A 22,731-nucleotide genomic window follows, 5' to 3' on the forward strand; every position below is an offset into this window, starting at 1 on the left:
AAAGAGAAGGAAATCAGCATACAATTAATTCTGTTAGGACAAAATAGTTGGGAAGTAACTAGTGATGTAGGGGAGAAAAGGGAGCCAGCATGTGGTAAACAGCAAAGCGGCCATTCCTATGAGGCAGGAATGTCCATGAGGCTGTACCACATGACGTTCCACATCCCTCTGCTCAAGGCCCACGTTCACTGTGTCACCTTGCACTTGCTACATCTTGACATAGGCAAGGACACTTTCTAGAATGCAATTTTATGACCACATTTAGAAAATAAATCATTCAAGAATGTTTTTTAATTTCACAGATGTGACTAGTATGAAATCAATCCTGTCAAACCAGCCCTGGATAAGCATACAGACATAACTCTACATTTTCAAAACTAAGGACTAGGGGCCGGTGTTGAGGCATAACAGGTAAAAAAAAACACTGCTTGCCATACTGAGATCCTATTTGGGGGCCAACCAGTTCAAGCCCAGTGAGGCTCCCTCTAGTTAGTTGTTTCTTTTTTTTGGAGGGGATTAGGGAGCTTTATTTATGATCCAGCTCCCTGCTAATGACCTGGCAAAAGCAATGGAAGATGGTCCAAATGCTTGGGCCTCTGCATCCATGTGAAAAACTGGCTTTGTAACCATTTCGGGAGTCAATCAGCAGGTGCAAGATCTGTTTCTTCCTCTCTTTCACATACAGCAATCTTTAGAACAAAACAAAACTGAAAGGCACAGCACAATCGCCTAGCAGCTAAAGTCCTTGCCTTGCATGTGACAGGATCCCACACAGCTGCCCATTCTAATCTTGGAGGCCTACTTCCCGACCAGCTCTCTACTTGTGGCTTGGGAAAGCAGTCGAGGACAGCCCAAAGCCTTGGCACCCTGCACCTATGAGGGAGACCAGAAAGAAGCTGCTGGCTCCTGGCTTTGAACTGGCTCAGTTCCGGTTGTTGTGGTCATTTGGGAGTGAAACATTGGATGAAAGGTCTTCCTCTCTTCTCTCTGTATATCTAACTTTCCAAATAAAAATAAATAAATCTTAAAAAACAAAACTGAAAACTAGACCAGCACATTGAGTGCCCACAGGAAAGCATACTTACCTTGCAAAGTCCTATCATGGAACCAGCTTTTGTTACTTGGTTCTATGTTCTTGCAATAGCATCTTTAAAGCACCAACTAAAGCATATTACCAAGTGTCTCCGTAGAAACTAGAGGCCATAGGCTGGCTAAGTCACACCAGCAAAGAATACAAATGCACAAGTAGCCAACAGCTACCTGAACATGTTTATCTGAACTAGTACATCAAGTCAATTCAAGAGTTGGGGTCAGCACTGTGGTGTATCAGCTAAAGCTACCACTTGTGGTACTGGCATCCCATGTGGATGATAGTTAAAGTCCTGGCTGCTCTACTTCTGATCCAGCTCACTCCCTGCTAATGTACTGGGGAAAGCAGTTGAAAATGGCTGAAGTGCTTGGGCCCTGAACCCACACAGGAGACCAGGAACTTCCTGGTTTCTGACTGTGAGCTAGCACGATTCATGTTATTAACACTATTTTGTGTGTGAATTAGGAGGTGAAAGATCTACAATTTCCCCTCTCCCTGTGTTAAACTCTGCCTTTCAAATAAATGAATCAATAAATAAAATTTTAACTCAAAGACTAACATAATAAAGTTTTCAAGAATTCTCCCAGGCTAAGCATCACAGACTGACCTTTTCTGGATCTATAGCCTAAATTTGGATTATTTCCTCTCAATTTTCTTTCTTCTTCCTTTTTTTATTTTTGATAATCTTTACATAGTTAATTAGGACACAAAGGTTCAAGGGCTACAGGAAAGTGGGTAAGACTATTATTTCCTCATCATTTTTTTCCTGTATCTGGGGTAAAGGGAGAGATAAAGGGAGAAGCCCCACCCAGTCTCCCTCCCATTCCAGATCCCTGATGTGGGGCATGCGCCAAGGCCTTTTTTCTTTATATTTGCCTGTATTGGTGGATCTGCTTCCAATAAATGCCAACATTACAAAAAGTATACTGTTAGGAAACAAAATATCTAACTTCTTGCTGTAGTCAGCTTGGATGATACTTCAAATCCAAATTTGAACATTTGCAGCCCCCACCATTCTTATCCAGCACCTGTGTGTGTGTTAAGGTGATTCCTCAGGAGGGTGACTGTTCTGAACGCTCTACCACAGAGATGGCACTTGTGTGGTCTCTCATCAGTGTGGCTTTTCATGTGACGATCCAAATTTGAGCGCCGTGGACACGTGTAACTGCAAAGCTCACACTGGAATGTCTTCTTTACACCTATATGCAAAATAAAACACTTTCTGAACAGTTTCAAAGTGTTAAAATATTAATCCTGATCTTACATTTTCACAAATATTTCAAGTTTTTCCCAATGAAACTGAATATAAGTCATATTATGTCCTAATTATCTCACATCATAATAGATTTATTTCTTCTTTTTTAAGAGATACTAATTCTAGAAAAATCTTCCCTTAGGCAAGTTAAAATAAAGGTAACCTCATTAACATTTAAAAATCTATATATTTAATACAAAATAATATAGTATATACATTATATTTTTTGCTTTATCACAAAAGTTTTATGAGATAGTACAGGCAGACTCATTTACCTTTCTTTTTAATTTTTGTTGGCTTTGGAGGCTTCATGTTACCAACCACTTTCTCGGCATTAACCTCTGACAGCAGCCCCTCCTGCTGTTCTTCCTCAAAATCGTAGACAGACACGTCCACATCTTTGCCCTCTTCTGTGTAACGCAATTTGCTCTTTTTGGTTTTCTTTGTTTTTTTGGCTGGTGGCTGATAGTCTGGGTCTTTTTGCCAGCTAGGATCTTCCTGAGGCGGAAGTTCCCCTTGCTCTAGTGTCTCCACCTCTCCATTGGCCCCCACTTTCACGACCTGAAACCCTTCAGGCAAAGGTAAGGTGTGACATATCATGGGTTCACTCTCTGTAAGGCCTTCTTTAGACACTTCATTTTCATAAGCCCCCTGGAGTTCTTCCACTGAAGTGGTAGCAACAGGTACAGTTACAGGAACAGGTACTTGAACAAGCTGAAGTTCTCCTATGTTTATGGGCTGCTCCTCCATATTTACAACTTGCAAGGTTATGATCTGGGTATCGTCCACAGCAGTCTCTGCTTCTGGAGCCACTGCACCCTCCATTACTTCAGTCTTCATTTGAAGAAGGGTAGGATCCAGCTGCTCCATCATTACCATCTGCACACTGCTATTGACATCCTGGACCACCTCACCCCCATCAGTCTGGTTCTGGGGTAGGTGGCATGCATCTTCGTCCTGGCCCCCTTCCCGGCGTCTCTGGTAAGTCTTTCTTTCCTTTCCTTTAATGAAAGTTTCAGACTCTTCCACAATGCCTTCGACTGCCTCACCTTCCATTTCCTTTTCCTTTATTAAAGGAGAACAGAGACTGTTACTTAAAGTAAAATTTGTGTAAGTGAAAACACATTTTGAAATAAGACTGTTAGTGAATTAGTGTCAGTGGTTAGTATCAAAAATAAATAAATAAATAGACACGACAGACAGTACAAACCTGCGCAATAGCAGCAAAAACATACCAAACAGGAACCAAACCATCTTCCCTGAACCCCCTCCATTCTAAAGCAAATCAAGCCTCTGGCTCCAACAACCAATTAACAGGAAACTGGTGAAAGACGATGTTAAATAACATATTACAAGGAATGACATCAATGAAGTTTAGAAAGATAAAAATATTGCAGGATTAACTGATTTTTCTCTGGAAATAAACCTGAATGGGGAGGGAGGTGGTGGATAAATGGGAAAGATGGAGACTAAAGGTCAGTGATTCTCAATCTGAGTGTCTTTGCCAAGATATCTACTAAGGTATGCAAACATTTTTGGTTATTGCTACAAGTTGGGAGGTACTACTGGTATCTATTGGGCAGAAGCTGTGAGAGATAATATCCAGGTCAGTACTCTACCACAAAGAATTGATCAAGAATCAAGACAGAAACATTTCACCCAGAGATTAAGATGCTGCCACTCCCTACCGAAAGGGCCCAGCTCTGCTCGACTCCAGATTCTTGCTAAAACAGGACCTAGGAGGCAGTGATGATGGCTCAGCTCACTGTTCCTGCTACAAAGTGGGAGACCAAAACTGTGCTCTTAGCTCTTTGTATCAGCCCCAGCCAGGGCTGCTGAAGGTATTTGGAGAGCAAATTAGAAAACTTATCTTCCTTGGATATTGATTCAAACCAATAAATGGCTTGAGAATATGATGAGACAACTGTAGATCTCATATCTGGATATTCGATTTTTAAAAAAATGTTTTATTTATTTGAATGGTAGAGTTACAGAAATCTTCCATTCACTGGTTCACTCCCTAAGTGGCCACAACACCCGGTAGCAGAGAGGGAGAGCAGACTGAATCCAGGTTTCAAAGTGTTAAAGCACTCAGCTTATGTTTTGCTATTTCTTCAGGTGTAATAGCAGGGAGCTGGATCACAAGTGAGACTCAAACCAGTCTCCATATGAGATGCCTGCACATGGGCAGGGCTTTTATCTGCCTGTGATACCACAAAGTCAGATCCTGAATACTTAGTAATATTTTTTTTAAATATTTAAAAAACAAACTAGGTTAAGTCTATACATTTCATGATGGAGAAGTCTAATACAAAATTTACCTAGGTAGGAAAAGTTCAAAAGCTCAACAGTATATAACAAAGGAAGAACAGCTAATGATGTATACTTGAACATCCCTGAGAACAGATTTTACTTATTCAGTTGAAAGGCAGAGTTACAGAGAATGGCGGAGAGAAAGATAAACAGATCTTCCATCCTTTGAATCACTCCCCAAATGGCTATAATGATAGGGGCTAAGCCAAACTAAAACCAGAAGTCAGAAACACCATCCAGACCTCCCGCATGGGTTGCAGAGGTCCAAATAAGTGGCTCATTTTCTGCTGCCGACATAGGTATATTAGCTGGGAGCTGGACAGAAGGTGGAGCAGCTGGGACTCAAACTGGCACCATAATGAGTCACATTCTGTTGCCTCAGGGACTAACTAGCAGGAAACTCAGTTTGAAGTAGAGCAACAAGAGCTCCAACTGACACTAACATGGGATTTAGGTACCCTGAGCAACAGGTTCCTACTGCACCAGGTATAGCACATAATTGTGGATGCTTACTACTTCTTTTTAAATACTTATTTTTAAAAAAATTTATTTTATTTTATGTTTATTGGAAAGTCAGATATATAGAGAGGAGGAGAGACAGAGAGGAAAATCTTCCATTCAATGATTCACTCCCCAAGTGAGCGCAATGGCCGGTGCTATGCCAATCTGAAGCCAGGAGCCAGGAGATCTTCCAGGTCTCCCACACGGGTGCAGGGTCCCAAGGCTTTGGGCTGTCCTCGACTGCTTTCCCAGGCCACAAACAGGGAGCTGGATGGGAAGTGGAGCTGCCAGGATTAGAACCGGTGCCCATATGGGATCCCAGCGTGTTCAAGGTAAGGACTTTAGCTGCTAGCCTACACTGCTGGGCCCAGATTTACCTATTTTTATTGCAAAGTAAGATATACAGAGAGGAGGACAGACAGAGAGGAAGATCTTCCATCCATTGATTCATTCCCCAAGCGGCTGCAATGGCTGGAGCTAAGCTAATCCGAAGACAGGAGCCTGGAGCTTCTTCCAGATTTCCCACATGGGTGCAGGGTGTGAAAGCTTTGGACTGTCTTCAACTGCCTTCCCAAGCCACAGGAAGAGAGCTGGATGGGAAGCAGGGCTGCTGGGACACAAACTGGTGCCAATAGGGGATCCCGGTCCATGCAAGGTGAGGACTTTAGCAATTAGACTACCATGCTGGACCCAGATTCTAAGCGTTTTCACCATAAGAAAAAAACAAAACAAAACAAAAAAACCCTGTGCTCTCTTGATTGCATGAATCTGTTGCTCTCACACTCCGACTCGTGGCCTCCCCAGTAACCTACTTGCTCTCTGGCTTCCCACAGACAGACTGCAAGGAGAGGTAGCCCTTGAACATGGACCCTGTATGTTTATATTCCTCCTCTGTTCACTGGGCCTGTAGGCGAAGAAGCAAATGCTAAGATGCTTTGTATTTCAGGACAGATGAGGCCTAGCAATAATGCAATGGGGACAGAGAAGCCAGGAAAAGGTGAATGTTTATAACTTTGTACGCCCAGGTTGTTATTTGTCTCTTAGGGCAACTTATATTGCTGGGGAAGCTGGAACACAGATCTTCAGTTTAATGGAAGAATTTCACAGTAATGATCATTTATCCCTCTCAAGGTTTTGATCGACTAGATTCCAACAGTGACTTTTCATTTGCTAATTTCAAGTGGGCACTGTTATCACCAAGCTTACTTAACATACTTAACATACTTAACAACCACAAAAACCTGCGGGAGTATGTAATCAGTATGATTTAGACATTTAACAATGTGCACATATTCAAAACATGTACTATAGATAAAGATTTTTGTCAACAGACCCAAACCACTGTGCAAATGTCTATCTCAAGTCTTACTATGCATAAACTAAATTCTACTTTTAAAAACATGCTTTATTGGGCCCAGCACAGTAGCCTAGCTGCTGAAGTTCTCACCTTGCATGCACAGGAATTCCACATAAGCACTGGTCGGTATCTCAGCTCCACTTCCCATTCAGCTCCCTGCTTATGCCCTGGAAGAGTAGTTGAGGACGGTCCAAAACCTTGGGACCCTGCAACCTCATGGAGACCCAGAAGAAGCTCCTGGCTTGAGATCAGTTCAGCCCTGGCTGTTATGGCTACCTGAAGAGTGAGCCAGCAGATGGAACATCTTTCTCTCTGTAACTCTGACTTAACAGTAAACATAAATAACTCTAAAAAATATGCTTTATTAATATTGTTTAAAAGTGTTTTTATTTAATGGAGCCAGCATCCCACATAGAGGGTTACTTTCGGGATTGGTTGCTCCACTTTCTATTTAGCTCCCTCCTTATGTGCCTGGGAAAAGCAGCAGAAGAGGACCCAACCAAATATGTGGGCCCACTTCTTACAGGGAGACCCAGACAGGGTTCTAAAGCTCCTAGGTTGGGCCAGACCAATCTTGGCCTCAGCAGTTGAGGCCATGTGGGGAGTGAACCAGTAGATGAAAAAGCTCTTTCTCACTGCCTTTTCCTGTGCTACTCTTTCAAATAACCAAAAAATCTTTAAAAATTTTGTGCTAAAATTGCATATACTAAGTTATACGTTTTGATGAGTTTTGACATGTTTATGTCCTTAATACTATATGCATCATGGCAGTTAGAAAAGGTTTCTTAAATGAGACTGTAAGGAAGTATAAAGATCACAGAGATAGGCAAAGCCTGGTTCTGCATTTCAGATTTTATTAACAAAAAGGACAAAATAGGTACACTGTTCAAGGTAAAATTATACAGATTTAGAAAAGGATGACTAAATGGTTGTGTTGGTGATATTTCTTTAATGTGGAGTTTGAATAGAACACTGAAACATATCAAGACATTTAAAAACAGTGTGTGTGTGTGTGTGTGTGTGTGTGTGTGTGGAAGGGCAAAGGTTGAATCAGTAAAATAAATACATTTGGGAATTAATTATAAGAAACAATAAGAATCAGTGTAGAGCACAGGACCAAGGGTGTTTGTGCTATAGCTCGAATGGTCTTAAATGACACAGTATAAAGACTGCATCTCATCAAGTTAGTTGTAAAAAACTACTTATGCTTTCTGAGAGAAGAAATTAAGATTCACTTAATGGCTTGATTTCTTCAACAAGGTATATCTTTGCTTTTGCAACAAGTTTTTTTTTTTTTTTTTTTTTTTTTTTAAAAAAAAGCCAAGAACCTTTCTGGCTTCTAAGCCTGTGACAAAGAGAACATTCAGTTTCTGTCTTGCTGGTTTTCCACTTGCCCACTTAGTCAAGCTATCTGGTCTTTCATGAGAACACAGCTGTCCTTACTAGCATCTCAGCATTCTGCTCTTTATTTTAAGTCCTACCTGCATCTCTCAGATCCTGCTGATCCTAAGCACAACAAAGCCTTCTTAAGTTCTTTGGCCTTTAACTTGCTCTGAATGTGTTTGCTGATAAAAATAACCACACAATTTCACACTTAAATTTTTCTCAAAGTGATCTAACTTCCTAGCTGGAAAATAAATGTAAATATTAAGAGCAAAAATGAGGATTGACACAATCTACACTTTGGGACAGGATCTGTACACCCTACCATTTGCATGAACAAAAACAAAAAGTCCTAGGTTGCTCACCAGATTGATTTGTTCTGTCATTAACTACTTTCCTTAGTCTCCTATTCTCAACAACCCCAAAAAAGCTGTATCATGCAGCCCAAGGCTTCCTACTAGCTGCTCAACAGTGCAGGCAAGCACAACAAAGTATCACTGCAAAAGGCTGGGCGAAAAGGACACTTGCACAGAACTTTGTGACTTGCCCATCAACTTAAAATGTCTGAATATTTACCTGCTAGTAATTTTTCACAAGACATCACATTTCTTATTCTGAAAAAGTACTTTAAGCATGATCCTAAACCTAGTTACTTTTGTATAGCCAAATACTGTTCAGATGGCCCATTTTGGGGATACAAATGCTTTATGCTATGCTATCAATTCAAAATACAATGTAGGACAGGCATTGACACCAGCATCCCATAGCCAAATCACTACATTCCAATCCTGGCTCTGCTCTAATTCCAGCTTCCTGAAAATGCATGCCCTGGGAGGTGGCAGTTGATGGCAATATACTTGGTACCTAGCACCTACAGGAGAGACCTGGCTTGAGATCTTGACCCTTGGTGCTGATCTGATCCAGGCATAACAGCTACTTGCAGGCATTTTGGAGTGAACCAGTGGATAGAAGATGTCTGTCTCCTTCAACCTTTCAAATAAAATACATTATATACTATATACTATATAGACACGTACATATATGCTACATATGTATTTTAGATTTACTATATTTAAATAACTTTATATATTAAAAATGTAAAATGAAACAGGTGAAGTTAATTTTAGAATCCATTTTACTTAACCCATTATGTCCAAAACACTATTCAAGATGTTTTATACCTTAGTTGCTAAAAGTATGGTCTGAAAGCCAGCAGCACTGGTATGCCCTTGCAGCTTGACAGAAACATAAAACGTTACACCCCTCATCTACAGAATTAAAATTTGCAAGTTAATATTACTCATCATCTTTTTTTTAAGTCTATCTAATAATTTATTTATTTATTAGAGAATGACAGAAACATACAGATCTTACATCTGAGCTGGGGCCAGGGTGCTACCAGAAGCCAGAAACTCCATTCAGACCTCTCATGTGAATGGCATGGACCCAACTACTTGAGACATCATGTGCTGCTTCCTACGTGTCTGTTAGCAGAGATGGGTCAGAGGCAGGGATGGCACTTGATCTGAGCCTCTCAGATATGAGCTGTGGATGTCCCAAATGGTGACTGAACTCACTGCACAACAATGCTGGCCACTCACTGTTTTGTTTTCCAACCACAAAGATTCCGAAGGTAGTATACTGGAAAAGAGGATGATAATCTCAATGCATGAGATTATCTGATAGAGACGAGAGAAAAAGCCTTTAACTCTGACACATTCTCAGAAAAAAACACCAAAGAAGAAAAATGTTACTGTTACAAATGCTAATAATGGCCTTGTCATAAAATTACTGCCCAATCCCAGATTCCTGCAACCCAAATTCCTTAAGATGCTGGTTCAAGTGTCCAAAGTTGTGGCTTAAATGTTTCCTATTCAATTTCCTGCTTAAGTATATCCCGTGAAGCAGCAAATGATGGCACAAATGTATGAATTCCAGGTGGCAACATTACAGCACAGGAGGCTAAGCAGCTACTTCCAAGCTGGCATCCTATTACAGAGTACCATTCAAAGTTACAGCTGCTCCATTTCCAATCCAGCTCCTTACTAATATGCCTGGGAAAGCACTTGGAGCTTGGCTACCTACATGAGACCTAGCTAGAATTCAAGGCTTCCAACTTTAGCTTCAACCAAATCTATCCCCAGCTACTGAGGCCATTTGAAGAATACAACAGTAGATGGCCATTTGAAGAGTACAACAGTAGATGGAAGACATCATTCTCTCTGCTTGTTTTAAAATTTAGTTCTTATTTATTTGAAAGTTACAGAGAAAGCAGGTGAGAGAAAGAGAGACAATCATCCATCCGCTGTTAATTCTCCAAATGGTGGGGACTGGACCAAACTGATGCCAGGAGCCTAAAGCGTCTTCTAGGTCTCACCTGTGAGTGTAGAGGTCCAAGCACTTGGATCATCCTCCACTCTTTTCCCTGAAGCATTAGTACAGAGCTAGATCACAAGTGGAGCAGCTGGGTCTTGAACCCCCAACGCAGGAAGAGGCTTAGTTCACGATGCCCCAGTGCCCTCTCTCTTTATCCCTCCCCTCTCCCTGCTTCTTCTTCTTCTTTTTTTTTTTTTTTTGTTCTTCTTTAAAGATTTATTTAGGGCCCGGCGTGGTGGCGCAAGTGGTTAAAGGTCCTCGCCTTGCACGCCCGGAAACCAGTAACTGAATTCCTGTCACCCACATGGAAGACTGATATCAACTTCATGGTTTTGGCAAGGTCCAGGCTTGCTGTTGCTAACATCTGGAGTAAATTAGGGGGAAAGCACATGTTCAATTTGCTCTTTTTGCCTCTTAAATAATATTTTTAAAAACAGGATGGAGAGGTACTCGCTCAGTAGCCTAGTGGCTAAAACCCTCAGTTTGTACACACCGGGATCCCATATGGGCGCAGGTATTTATCCTGGCAGCCACACTTCCCACCCATCTCCCTGCTTGTGGTCTGGGAAAGCAGTGGAAGACGGTCAAAAGCCTTGGGACCCTACACCGGCGTGGGAGACCCAGAAGAGGATCCTGGTTCCTGGTTTCAGACTGGTGTAGCTCTGGCAGTTGCGGCTGCTTGGGGAGTGAATCATAGGATGGAGGATCTTCCTGTCTGTCTCTCCTCTCCATGTATCTGACTTTTCAATAAAAATTTAAAAAAATAAACCTTACACAAACAAACAGGATGGATGGTCCAGTGGGATAGCCTAGTACCTAAATCCTTGCCTTGCACGCACCAGGATCCCATATAGGTGCTGGTTTGTATCCTGGCTGTGCCACTTCCCATCCAGCTCCTTGCTTGTGACTTGGGAAAGCAGTCAAGGATGGCCCAAAGCCTTCGGACCCTGCACCCACATGGGGAGACTTAAAAGAAACCCCTGGCTCCCAGATTTGGATTGGCTCAGCTCCGGCTATTGCAGTCACTTGGGGAGTGACCCAGCAGATAGATCTCTCTGTCTCTTCTTCTCGGTGAATCTACCTTTCAAATAAAAAAAAAAAAATTAAAAAAAAAAAAAAGATGGACCTCTAGAGCTTTTACAGAACAGACCATGCTGGTCTTTCTCATACTGCCCAGCATACTGATGCCAGACTAAATTTTCCTAAGTAAAGTTCAAAAAGTTGATGCTTACTGAATCAGTTACAAACTCCCTGGCTTAACTCTCAGAGCTCTGTACAGTGTGTTTCCATTCCTTTCACCAACCAACCTCACCTCTGGATACTTCCTGTTAGGCCTCTTGCACACCAGAATCAACAGTCTTGCTGCCCCCTTCCTCATGTTCAAGCCATGTTTTATAACAAAACCACCTTGACCACAAGATGCATACCAATCTCAAGTTCTAACTACAAAATAACTTTCTATGTTTTGTTTCCCCAAATAGAAAACAGCGTTTATTTAAAATTCTGTGTTCGGATTACCAATGTGGTGGTGTAGCTTGTGATAATCCTACACCTGTGGAGTCAATTCATGTCCTGGCTGCTCCACTTCTGATCCAGCTTCCCGTTGAAGGCTTGGAAAAGCAGAGATGCCAAATCCCTGAACCCCTGCACCCACATGGGAGACCAGGACTGGAAGAAGCTCCTGGCTCCCATTTCAGACTGGCCCAGCTCTGGCCACTGTGGACATATGGGTAGTGAACCAAAGATTTGTTTTTCCTTCTCTCTCTTTTTAAAGATTTATTTATTTTTACTGGAAAGGCAGATGTACACAGAGGAAAGATAAGAAAGATCTGTCTGCTGGTTCACTCCCCAAGTGGTCACACGATGGCTGGATTTTAGCAGACCTAAAACCAGGAGCCAGGAGCTTTTTCTGGGTCTCATATGAGCGCAAGGTCCCAAGGCTATGGGCCATCCTTGACTACTTTCACAGGCCACAAGCAGGGAACTGGATGAGAAGTGGAGCAGCCAGGACATGAACTGGCACTCATATGGGATTCTGGCACTTGCCAGTTGAGCCATAGTGATGAGCCCATAAATTTTTAATTGTTTAAGAAGCAGCTTTGTGGCATAGCAAGCTAAGTCATTGCTTATGTGTTAACACCACACAGCAGAGTGATGGTTGGAATCCGAGTGGTTTTGTTTCCTCTCCAGCTCCCTGCTTAATGTGCTTGGAAAGGCAGCAGGTAACAGCCCAAATATTGCATACCTGTCACTCACATGGGAGACCAGGATAGAGTTCCTGGCTTTTGTCTGGTCCAGACCTGGCTGTTGTGACCATTTGGGGAGGGAATCAGCAAATGGTAATTTGTCACTTTGCATTTCAAGTAAATAAATTTTTAAAGTTCCGTGATTGAGTGGGTAACAGCTTTTTAAAACTGTCACTTTTGGTGATTAATTTTAGAACCAGAGACAAAAAAAGAAACGGGTAAGGAAGGGGGAGGAGGAAAGAAGAGAGGAGCAGGAATGACAACATCAATTTCCTATGAGCCATCCATTCTGTTTCTGCCCATATCAGCTAAGACATGGCCCGTCCATGTGAGTGCCAAGAATCCCATTATCTGAGCTATCACTATTGCCTTTCTAGGTCTGCAGTAGCAAGAAGCTGGAACCAGGAGCTAGAACAGGGTATGAAATCCACATACAGGACACATACACCATCAGCCAATGTCTTAATCCAAGAACCTAAATAGCCTCCTTTGATATAGCTTTATTTATTTTGAAATCAAGTTACAGAGAGGGAGGGAGGGATACACAGAAACCTTCCATCTGCTGCTTTGCTCCCCAAATGGCTGCAATGGCCAATGCTGGGCCAGATCAAACCCAGAAGACTTATCTAAGTTTCCCATGTGGGTGGCAGGGCCCCACTTATTTTCCCAGGCATTGCCTTTCCCAGGCATCCTCGGTTTCCCAGAATCTGGACTGGGAACCAATCAGCCAGGACATGCTCACCACCACATTGGATGCCAGTAGGATGACTTTGATTAATTAGCCTTTTAAAGGCAGGAACTATACCTGGTACTTCTATAGCCTCTATAGCAATAAATACAAAACGTTGTCATCTAAGCAGATGATACTCTAATATCAATGTCATTTTAATGTGAAATAGACATAAATGATTCCCACATAAGGCAAAATTGGGATGGGGACACTAAAAGATAAAGTATATTTATATATATGAAGTGAAAATTCAACTGTATGAATTTACTTTTTTGTATTGCTTTTTAAAGAAACAAACAAAAAAGAATCCTAACAAGCTAATTACAGGCTGGCATTAAAAACCATTAGTGGTAACTGCTACAATGGTTAAGACAGCACTTGGGATACCTGCAATCCTCAGAGTGCCTGGCTTCAAATCCCAACTCTGCTTCCAATTCCAGTTTCCTGGAATGGAATGTACTCTGGAAGTCAGCAAGTAATGACGCAAGGTCTTGGGTCTCTGCTACTAAAGGGGACCCTAAGTTCTGGGCTCCCAGCTTCAACCTGGCTAAGCACAGGCTGTGGCAGGAGTCTGTGGAGTAAACTAATCGATGGAAGATCTATCCATCCGCCTCTGTGTTTCAAATAAATAAAAATTAAAAATGAGGGCAGACAATTGGCACAGTGGAGGTCAGGAAGTGATGATGGCTCAAGCATCCATGTGGCAGATCTGGATTGAGTTCCTGGCTTTTGCCTGGCACAGTCCCAGCTCTGGCTTTCAGGAAGTGAACCAGTGGATGCCAAGATCTGTCTCTTTCAAGTGAGTACATATTTTAAATTAAATAAATTAATAATTAAAACATAGTACTAAGAAGATAAAAACAATTCGCCATATAAATATAGAAGAACATGCTAATTTTTCAAGATGTTAAAATTATATGGGTATATAGTATGTAGATCAGAAAATTCAAGGGAAAACAACCAAAATAACCTTTTACACGCAATACTGCTGAGTTTATTAATGTAGGGAAACTGGTTACTATAAAATATACACGTAGTAGTCAACATGTTCCTAAGAATAATACAGTAGAGATAGACAATTTCCCGGGGTTTGGTTTATAAGTAATGCCACAACATATTTAATTTCACATACTGTTGCCCTCTATAAGGGAACACTGATTGCTAAAAGCCAATTTATTTCCTGGAGATGGAACTGTCTACATTTATCTTGACAAGAAACAGAACCGCCACAAGCCTACCTATGCTTTCAGAAAGGATAGTAATTCCAAAACACCCTATCATGAAGGTCACCTAACACCTAATCAACATTGTGCTAATCAACATTAACCATTAGCCATCATTCTATGACAAAGAGGAACCAGTGAAATAGCTCAATTTGCTAATCTCCAGCCTTCAAGCGTCAACATCTCCCTACAGGCACTGGTTCCTATGCTGGTTGCTCCACTTCTCATTCAGCTCCCTGCTATGGGCTCGGAAAACAGTGGAAGATCATTCAAAGCTTTGGGACCCTGAACACACACGGAAAACCCCAAGGGGCCTTCTGGCTCCTGATCAGCTCAGCTTCAGGCAGTGAATCAGTAGATGGAAGATTGGGGAAATTTGCTTTAGCCACTGAACAATGGGATGGAAATCCTTTGTATCTTCTTCTGTCAATCTCTTTCCAATAAAAATAAATAAATCTTAAAAAAACAACAACAACAAAAAAAAAAACAAAGAAAAAAAGTTAACCAAAAAGCATCATCCAATGTATTTTTTTTTTAAGTCTTGTTTCTTTTTATTAGAAAGGCAGATACAGAGAGAGGAGAGACAAAGAGAAAAATCGTCCATCCACTAGTTCACTCCCCAAATAGACGCAACAGCCAGAGCTGAACCAATTTGAAGCCAGGAGCCTCCTCTAGGTTTATCACGTGGGTGCAGGGTCCCAAGGCTTTGTGCTGTCCTGACTGCGCTCCCAAGCCACAAGCAGGGAGCTGGGTGAGAAGCAGAGCATCAGGGACAAGAACTGGCATCCATCTGAAATCCCAGCACATGCAAAGTGAGGACTTTAGTCGCTAGGCTACCGTGCCAGGGTCCTTCATCTAATATTCTGAATACAGACTGATAGCTGTTATAACAAGGAGAAAAATGGAATTAAAAATAATCAGAGGCCAGCATTGTAGTGCAATGGTTGTTAGGTTGCCATCTACAACCCAAGCAGCTTATATTAGAGTGCTGGTTCAAATTTCAATTGCTCTGGGACCGGCGCAGTGGCGCAAGTGGTTAAGGTCCTCACCTTGCACACCCGGGATCCCATATGGGCGCCGGTTCTAGTCCTGGCGGCCCCGCTTCCCTTCCAGCTCCCTGCCTGTGGCCTGGGAAAGCAGTCGAGGACGGCCCGAGGCTTTGGGACCCTGCACCAGCGTGGGAGACCCGGAAGAGATTCCTAGCTTCAGATCGGCATAGCATCGGCCGTTGCGGCTCACTTAGGGAGTGAATCATCGGACAGAAGATCTTCCTCTCTGTCTCTCCTCTCTGTATATCCGCCTTTCCAATGAAAAAATAAAAAAAAAAAAAAAAAAGAAAAGAAATACAAATTTCAATTGCTCCACTTGTGATCCAGCCCCCTTTTATAATATTCTTGAAAAGGCAGTGGAAGCTGGCCCAAGTGCTTTGGTCCCTGCCCCCATGTGGGAGCCAGGTTGGAGTTTCAGGATTCTGGCTTCAGCCAGCCACTGTAACTACTTGGGGAGTGAATCAACAGATAAAAAAAGCTTGCTGCCTTTAAAATAAATAAGTAAATCCTTAAAAATAATCATCAGAGATGGGTTTAGTGGCACAGGGTATTAACCTGCCATTCCCAACACCAAAATCCTATACAACAGTGCCAATTTGAGTCCTTGCTCTCTGCTTCTGATCCAACTTCATGCTGATGAAACTGAGAAAGTAGCTGAAAACACCACACAAGCACTTGAGCCCTGACAGCCACAAGATACCTACACGGAAGTCCTGGGTCCTGGCTTTGCCTGCCTGTGGACAGAATTACGAAGTCAATCAGTGTTCTAGCTGTCTCTTCCTCCATTACTCTTTCAACAAAAAACAAAACCCACCTAGAATATATGAGTCATCAATTTCTCCTGAGAAAAAAAGGAAAAATTTTTACTAGATGTAGGACACTAGCTAAAATGAATACTACTTATTCACTTATCTAGGACAAAAGCTAGGGTTTTTTTACTCAAAAGGCAGATGCAGAGGGAGAGGAGAAAAAAGGGAAGGGGGAGAGATCTTTCATCTGTTGGTTCACTCCTCAAATTACTGCAATTGTCAGGGCTGGACCAGGCCAGAGCCAAGAACCTAGAACTCCATTTGAGTCTCTCTTGCAGATGGCAGGGGCCCAAGTATTTGGACCATCTCCACTGCTCTCTCAAATGCATTAGCAGAGAACTGGATCAGAAGAGGGCAGCTGGAACTCTCACTGATGCTCACATAGGATCCCAACATCACAGATGGTAGCTGCAGCACAATATCAGCTCTAAAAGGAGGTTTAAGAATCAATCAGGCGGGCCCGGCGCGGTGGCGCAGTGGTTAGAGGTCCTCACCTTGCACGCGCCAGGATCCCATGTGGGTGCCAGTTCTATCCCAGCGGCCCCGCTTCCCTTCCAGCTCCCTGCCTGTGGCCTGGGAAAGCAGTCGAGGACGGCCCGAGGCTTTGGGACCCTGCACCTGCATGGGAGACCCAGAAGAGGCTCCTGGCTTCAGATCAGCATAGCATCAGCCGTTGTGCTCACTTGGGGAGTGAATCATCGGACGGAAGATCTTCCTCCCTGTCTCTCCTCTCTGTATATCTGCCTTTCCAATAAAAAAATAATAATAAAAATAAATCTTTAAAAAAAAAAAAAGAATCAATCAGGGAGGTCCGGCACGCTGGCTTAGCAGCTAAAGACCTCGCCTTGAGCGCGCCGGGATCCCATATGAGCATTGGCTCTAATCCCAGCAGCTCCACTTCCCATCCAGCTCTCTGCTTGTGGCCTGGGAAGGCAGCCGAGGACGGGCCAAAGCCTTGGGACCCTGCACCCACATGGGAGACCCGGAGGAGGTTCCTGGCTCCCGGCTTCGGATTGGCGCAGCACCGGCCATTGCAGTCACTTGGGGAGTGAATCATCGGAAGGAAGATCTTCCTCTCCGTATATCTGACTTTGTAATAAAAATAAATAAATCTTAAAAAAAAAAAAAAGAGCTGGGGGTCCAGAACTGTGGTACAGCATATTATACCATTGATATGGGTGGTACTTCTAGTCCTGGCTGTTCCACTTCCAATCCAGCTTTCTGGTAATCTGCCTGAGAAATAAATGCAGAATGGCCCAACTGCTTGGGCCTTTGCACACCCCTGAGACCCAGAAAAATTCCTGCCTCCTGGCTTCAGCCTGGCCCTGCCCTGGATATTACGGCTCTTTGGTGAGTGAACCTGTAGATAAAAGACCTCTCCCTAATTCCATATATTAGAAAAATCAAATAAATTAAAACATACACAAAAACAAAATAACCACATTTTTCTGCTCTTTCTAAAAGCACACATATCACAGTACTGGACTAAGTAGAAAAATATCAGTGACTATCTTGGTTTTCAGGAACAAAAGGCGAATGCACCTAACGTGATACATTCTTAGTCACTGGTACAGCTCTAATTTTTCTCTTCTTTGATATTAACTTGAAAAAAATCAACCAGGACTTTTTTTTTTTTAAAAGCAAGTGGGATCAGGAGTTACAAAGGCAAATAGGATTACCTCTCTTAATGTAAAAAAGAAAAAAAAAAGAACATATAGTGCACAATATGAGTATACTATTGTCCATTTTCAAAATGGACAAGATGGGGGGGGTCACTGCCTGAGATGACTGTAACCCAACCCAACCCAACCCAACCCAATCCATATTGGAACATCAGGTTTCTAGCTCCAGATGCAACAAGTATTTTGTTAACAATTCCATTACCCATTCATTAACACTAAAGAGTCCAGGAAGCTATAGTTGTCTAATGACTACTTGAAACAAATACTGTTCAAGCAGCTTTGAAATTAGGAAATATATACTAATAAAATGCTGGTAATGGCAACAGCAAATCTACTACAAGTGTGTGAAATGCCCAATGATGTATAAGAGATCTCAGTGGGATGTGGTTAAGGTCAGACATACTTCTAGTGGGGACATTGGACCGAGCTGGAGATCTCAGTGGGCAGACTGTGTACTGCACATGTGAGGGGTGGGGCGCTGGTCCAGTGGGGGTTACTGGGAGTTGATCTGACTGGGCTGTAGCTCCCACTGTGGTATGTGAGGTCTTAGTGTTTGTTGGGGAGGGCTGGGTTGGGCTGCAGCACCCATTGGTTTACTGAGGATGGAGGGCAGAACAAACTGATCAACTACCCCAGTGAAGCTTGACAGCAAATTTCTGGGCCAATGGAGACTCGGAGGTGGACTATAACAGCCAATTGACCTTGAAAGGATTTCCTCATCCTTGGAGCAGCAACATCATTAGCATCTCTGAACTAGGGAAACCACATAAGTCAAACTCTCAGAAAATGCTCTACAATGGGGGACCCTGGGATGAAATCGGGTGGCAGCTCCCCATCCCCCAGGTCAAATGCAGCGGTTGGCAGGCTGGACGTGGTTTCTCCTCTTGCATACCCCCTCCCCCATACACAAGAAGAAAAAGAAAATATGTAACCAATGTTTCACTCACTATCTTCTGATCCTCAACCTTTTCCACCTTGATCAACTATGTAAACGTCATCGAAAACAAAATTTAAAAAAAAGAGTAGGTGAAAGAATTCCATTTGTTACAATGTAAGTGCAAAGCTAGTAATTCTTTCATTAAAAGGTGTCTCATGCTGGCCATAGAAATAATTTACTTCCCTAAAAAAAAAGTTCTAACTGCTTTCTTTCAAGTTAATGGGTGTAATAGGATATTAGGTTGCTGTACACGAATGAGCACAGCGGACTGTGAGAGAACAAAAAAGCATGAATATACAAGAGGCATTTTCCTGTCGACAGTGGCAGAGCACCCGCTCTCAGGGAAGCTTTATTTCCTGCCCAAGGCTCAGATCTGAGAGCAAAGATGGACAGAACAGCAAACAGTAGCTAGGAAAGTGTGATGTGCTGTAACGGGGTCACCAGACATGAGTGAAGAAGGGTTTCAAGGAAAGAAACTATGTTGGATCTTAAAAGATGAGATGGACACTGGCAGGCAAATTATGAGAGAATAATACATGAAGAAAACTTAAGACACCGGTAAAATTAAAGACAAATTGTGTACAGAAGAGAATCAATGTAAAGCAGAATGGCTGTGTTCTAGCCCTTCCTTACAGGTAGCCTGTTTATTTCACTTATCAAACATTCAAAATGGAAAATAAAACAAGAGAAATGCATTTCAACGAGAAACAAAAGCAATGCTTATCTGGGAGTCAACGCTGATGTCACAGAATCAACCAGACAGGCTCACAGCCCATGTCTTCTCTCCACTCTCCCAAGCCTGAAGGGCACACATCCTAGCAGGGCACTCATTGCCTCACTGCACCCTGCTCTCCCACAGGTAGCTACTACAGGGACCCCAAGACATCTCCTTGCCCCAATCCTGGAAGCAGTTCAGACCCACCTTGCACTTAGAGCAGTCCTAGTCTTCAATACTTAGAATTTCTGAGAAAGACTGAGGAATGAATAGGTAGGAGGAAGAAACCATCTCAACACTTGACACTCAAGATTCTCCCCCAGGCTTGTAGCAGCCACCACCTTACTGGTGTTTCCCAAATCTAGTTTTGTATCAGAATCACCTGGTGAGCTCTACAAAGAGTAGGCTCCACAGATTCTGATTCAGCAGACTTGGAGTGCTGGACCCTGTACTTTAAAAGGCCTCCAGGAGGGCAGGGAATCTAGCAGTGCCCGGGTCGGTCTCCTGGCCTAGGTTCTTGGCCCTTACTTGTCCAGCCCTGAATGTTGAATCCACTTGGGGAATAAACCAATGGATGGAAAATCTCTTTCAGTCTCTCCTTATCTGTAACTTTCAAATAAGTAAGTCTTTATACAAAAGCCACTCAGTAGAACCAAGACCACTTTTATATGGTAAAGAGAACATCCTATACAATTAACACTAAATCAGAAGCTAACAAAGGCTGAAGCAATGCATATCTGTACCAAACAGGGTAATGGTAACAATAAACAGTATCTTTGACAAAACGAAAAGTTGCCAAAAACAACGGGGGGGGGGGGGGGGGACGGAAGGGACAAATAAGTTACCTTGAGTGAGTAAATAGAATAGTGGAGTACAGATGACAGCTAAAGCATTATTCAACAGAACAAATAGTTAAAAAACAGCAAAAAAGATAGACATGTAGAGTACACAGTAAATGTGGAAGTTTAAACAAAAGAAACAAAATGCTACTTTGGACTAAGATTGTTTTTACAAATAGTCTGTCAAATTGGTTACTTCATAATCAAATGGATACAAATACTGAAAGGCAGACAGTGGAAAAAAATTAACCAAGATACTGGAGGAGGGCAGAACACATTTACAAACCCCAAAAGCACAAGAACAAAAGGGAAGGAGCAAAAATCTTGTCTGCAAGGAAAAAAAAAATTAAAATGTTTTTGAAAAGGAAACAAAGAATCACTACTCTTTTATAGTCAACCTACATTTGCAAAATTCCAACTGGGAATAGAAAATTTACAAGATACAAATCAAGGCATCAACATGGTGGCCCAGAAGGTTAAGCTGCCACCTATGACACTAGCTAGCATCCCCTAAAATTGCCAGCTGCACCCATAAGTCCCTGCTGTTCGGCTACTAATCCAGTTCTAGGCTAACGTGCCTGGGAAAGCAGCAGCAGATGGTACTAAAAGAGACCTACCTGTACAGAGGACTAGGCTCCCAGCTTTGGCTTCAGCCCAGACCTGACCATTACGGTCACATGGGGAGTGAGCCAGAAGATACAACATGGAGCTTTTTCTAACTTGCCTTTCTAATAAGCTTTTTCTTTTTTTCCCCAAAATGGATACAAGTAAAACAGAAACCCAAGAATACCAAAAATAATTGTGCTATCCATTGTCCATACTTGCAATGTCAGGATACACTAAGCAGCAGAATTATGGACTTATGAATGTTTCTGAAGGATTATACAACTGTAATGATATAGTGGAAACCAGTCGAGGGGAGGAGACTTAACAGAAGGGGAGGGGAAATCCGAGAGGCTATGGAACTGTAATATTAATAAGAGAAAAGAGAAGAAAAGAAAAAAGAGAGAATTAGGGTATCCTCTATTATAGTCCTATAGGGGCTAGTACTGTGGCACAGCAAGTTAAGTGGCCACCTGCAGTGCCAACAATCCCATATGGGCACCAGTTTGAGTCCCAGCTGCTCCAATTCCAATCCAGTTCCCTACCTATGGCCTGGGAAAGCCACAGAGGTATGCCCTAGTCCTTGTGCCTCTGCATCCACAAGGTACACCAGAATGCAGTTCCAGATTCCTGGCTTTGGTCTGGCCCAGCCTTGGCCATTGTGACCAATCAGGGAACACACCAATGGATAAGCATCTTTTTCTCCACTGCTCCCTCTCTGTAACTCTGCTTTTCAAATAAATAAAGATAAGGTTTTAAAAATAGAGTTGGGGCTGGCAGAGTGGCTCAACAGGCTAATTCTCCATCTGCAAATGTCAGCATCCCATGCGGTGCCAGTTTTAGCCCCAGCTGTTCCACTTCCAATCTGACTCCCTGCTTATGCCCTGGGGAAGTAGCAGAGGACAGCTCAAATCCTTGGGTCTCTGTATCCACGTAGAAGACGTGGAAGAAGCTCCAGGATCCTGGCTTTGGATCAGCTCAGCTATGGCTGTTGCAGCCATTTGGGAAGTGAGCCAGTGGATAGTAATGTGTCTGTGTGCAATTTTACCTTTCCAAATAAAAAAAATTATCCATAAATCTCAAGAATTTTTACGCCAAAATAAATATTCTTGAGACACAAAGAGATCTACTTTGCTGGCTTACTCCCCAGATATGTGTGTGTGTCTGTGCGTGTGTGTTTGAGAGAGAGAACATGCCCATTCACTAATTCACTTCCCAAATGAAAGTAGTGGGAAGGAGACTGAGATAGAGACATGTGGCACCCATTCTGGGAACAGGTTAGAGTCCTGGCTGCTTCACTGCCAACTCATGATGGTCCAAATGCATGGGTTCCTGCTATCTATGTGCAAAATGTGCGTGCATCTCCTGACTCCTGATTCAACCTAATCCAGCTCTTGCTAGTGTGGCCATTTGGGAAGTGAAGCAAAATACAGAGAATCTCTCTTCTCTGTAGCTCTGCTTTTCAGACAATCATTTAAAAAACAAAGACAAATAATGCTCCCATCCACTGGTTCCCTCCACAAATATCCACAAATAGGCCACAGACTTAAGCGCTGAGGCCTCATCTTGCACACTTTCGGATCTATAAAATGCTGGCTTTAATCCCGGCGGCCCCACTTCCCA

General features: G+C 42.6%; 1 protein-coding gene across 5 annotated transcripts in view; it reads right to left on the bottom strand.

Moving 5' to 3' along the window:
- The window catches only part of LOC121167745 (transcriptional repressor CTCF-like), a 50,207-nt gene that overhangs the window by 18,411 nt on the left and 9,065 nt on the right, over positions 1-22,731 (bottom strand). For all 5 annotated transcript variants that reach the window (XM_040997323.1, XM_040997328.1, XM_040997322.1 and 2 more), the window contains 2 exons: positions 2,621-3,410; positions 2,119-2,289 (listed from right to left, as the gene is read on the bottom strand). In XM_040997323.1, the coding sequence (XP_040853257.1) occupies positions 2,119-2,289; positions 2,621-3,410 (961 nt within the window). The remainder of the gene's footprint in view (positions 1-2,118; positions 2,290-2,620; positions 3,411-22,731) is intronic.

The sequence above is a fragment of the Ochotona curzoniae genome, unplaced genomic scaffold (assembly GCF_017591425.1).
Source record: "Ochotona curzoniae isolate NIBS_2020 unplaced genomic scaffold, NIBS_Ocur_1.0 patch423, whole genome shotgun sequence".
Lineage (NCBI taxonomy): Eukaryota > Metazoa > Chordata > Mammalia > Lagomorpha > Ochotonidae > Ochotona > Ochotona curzoniae.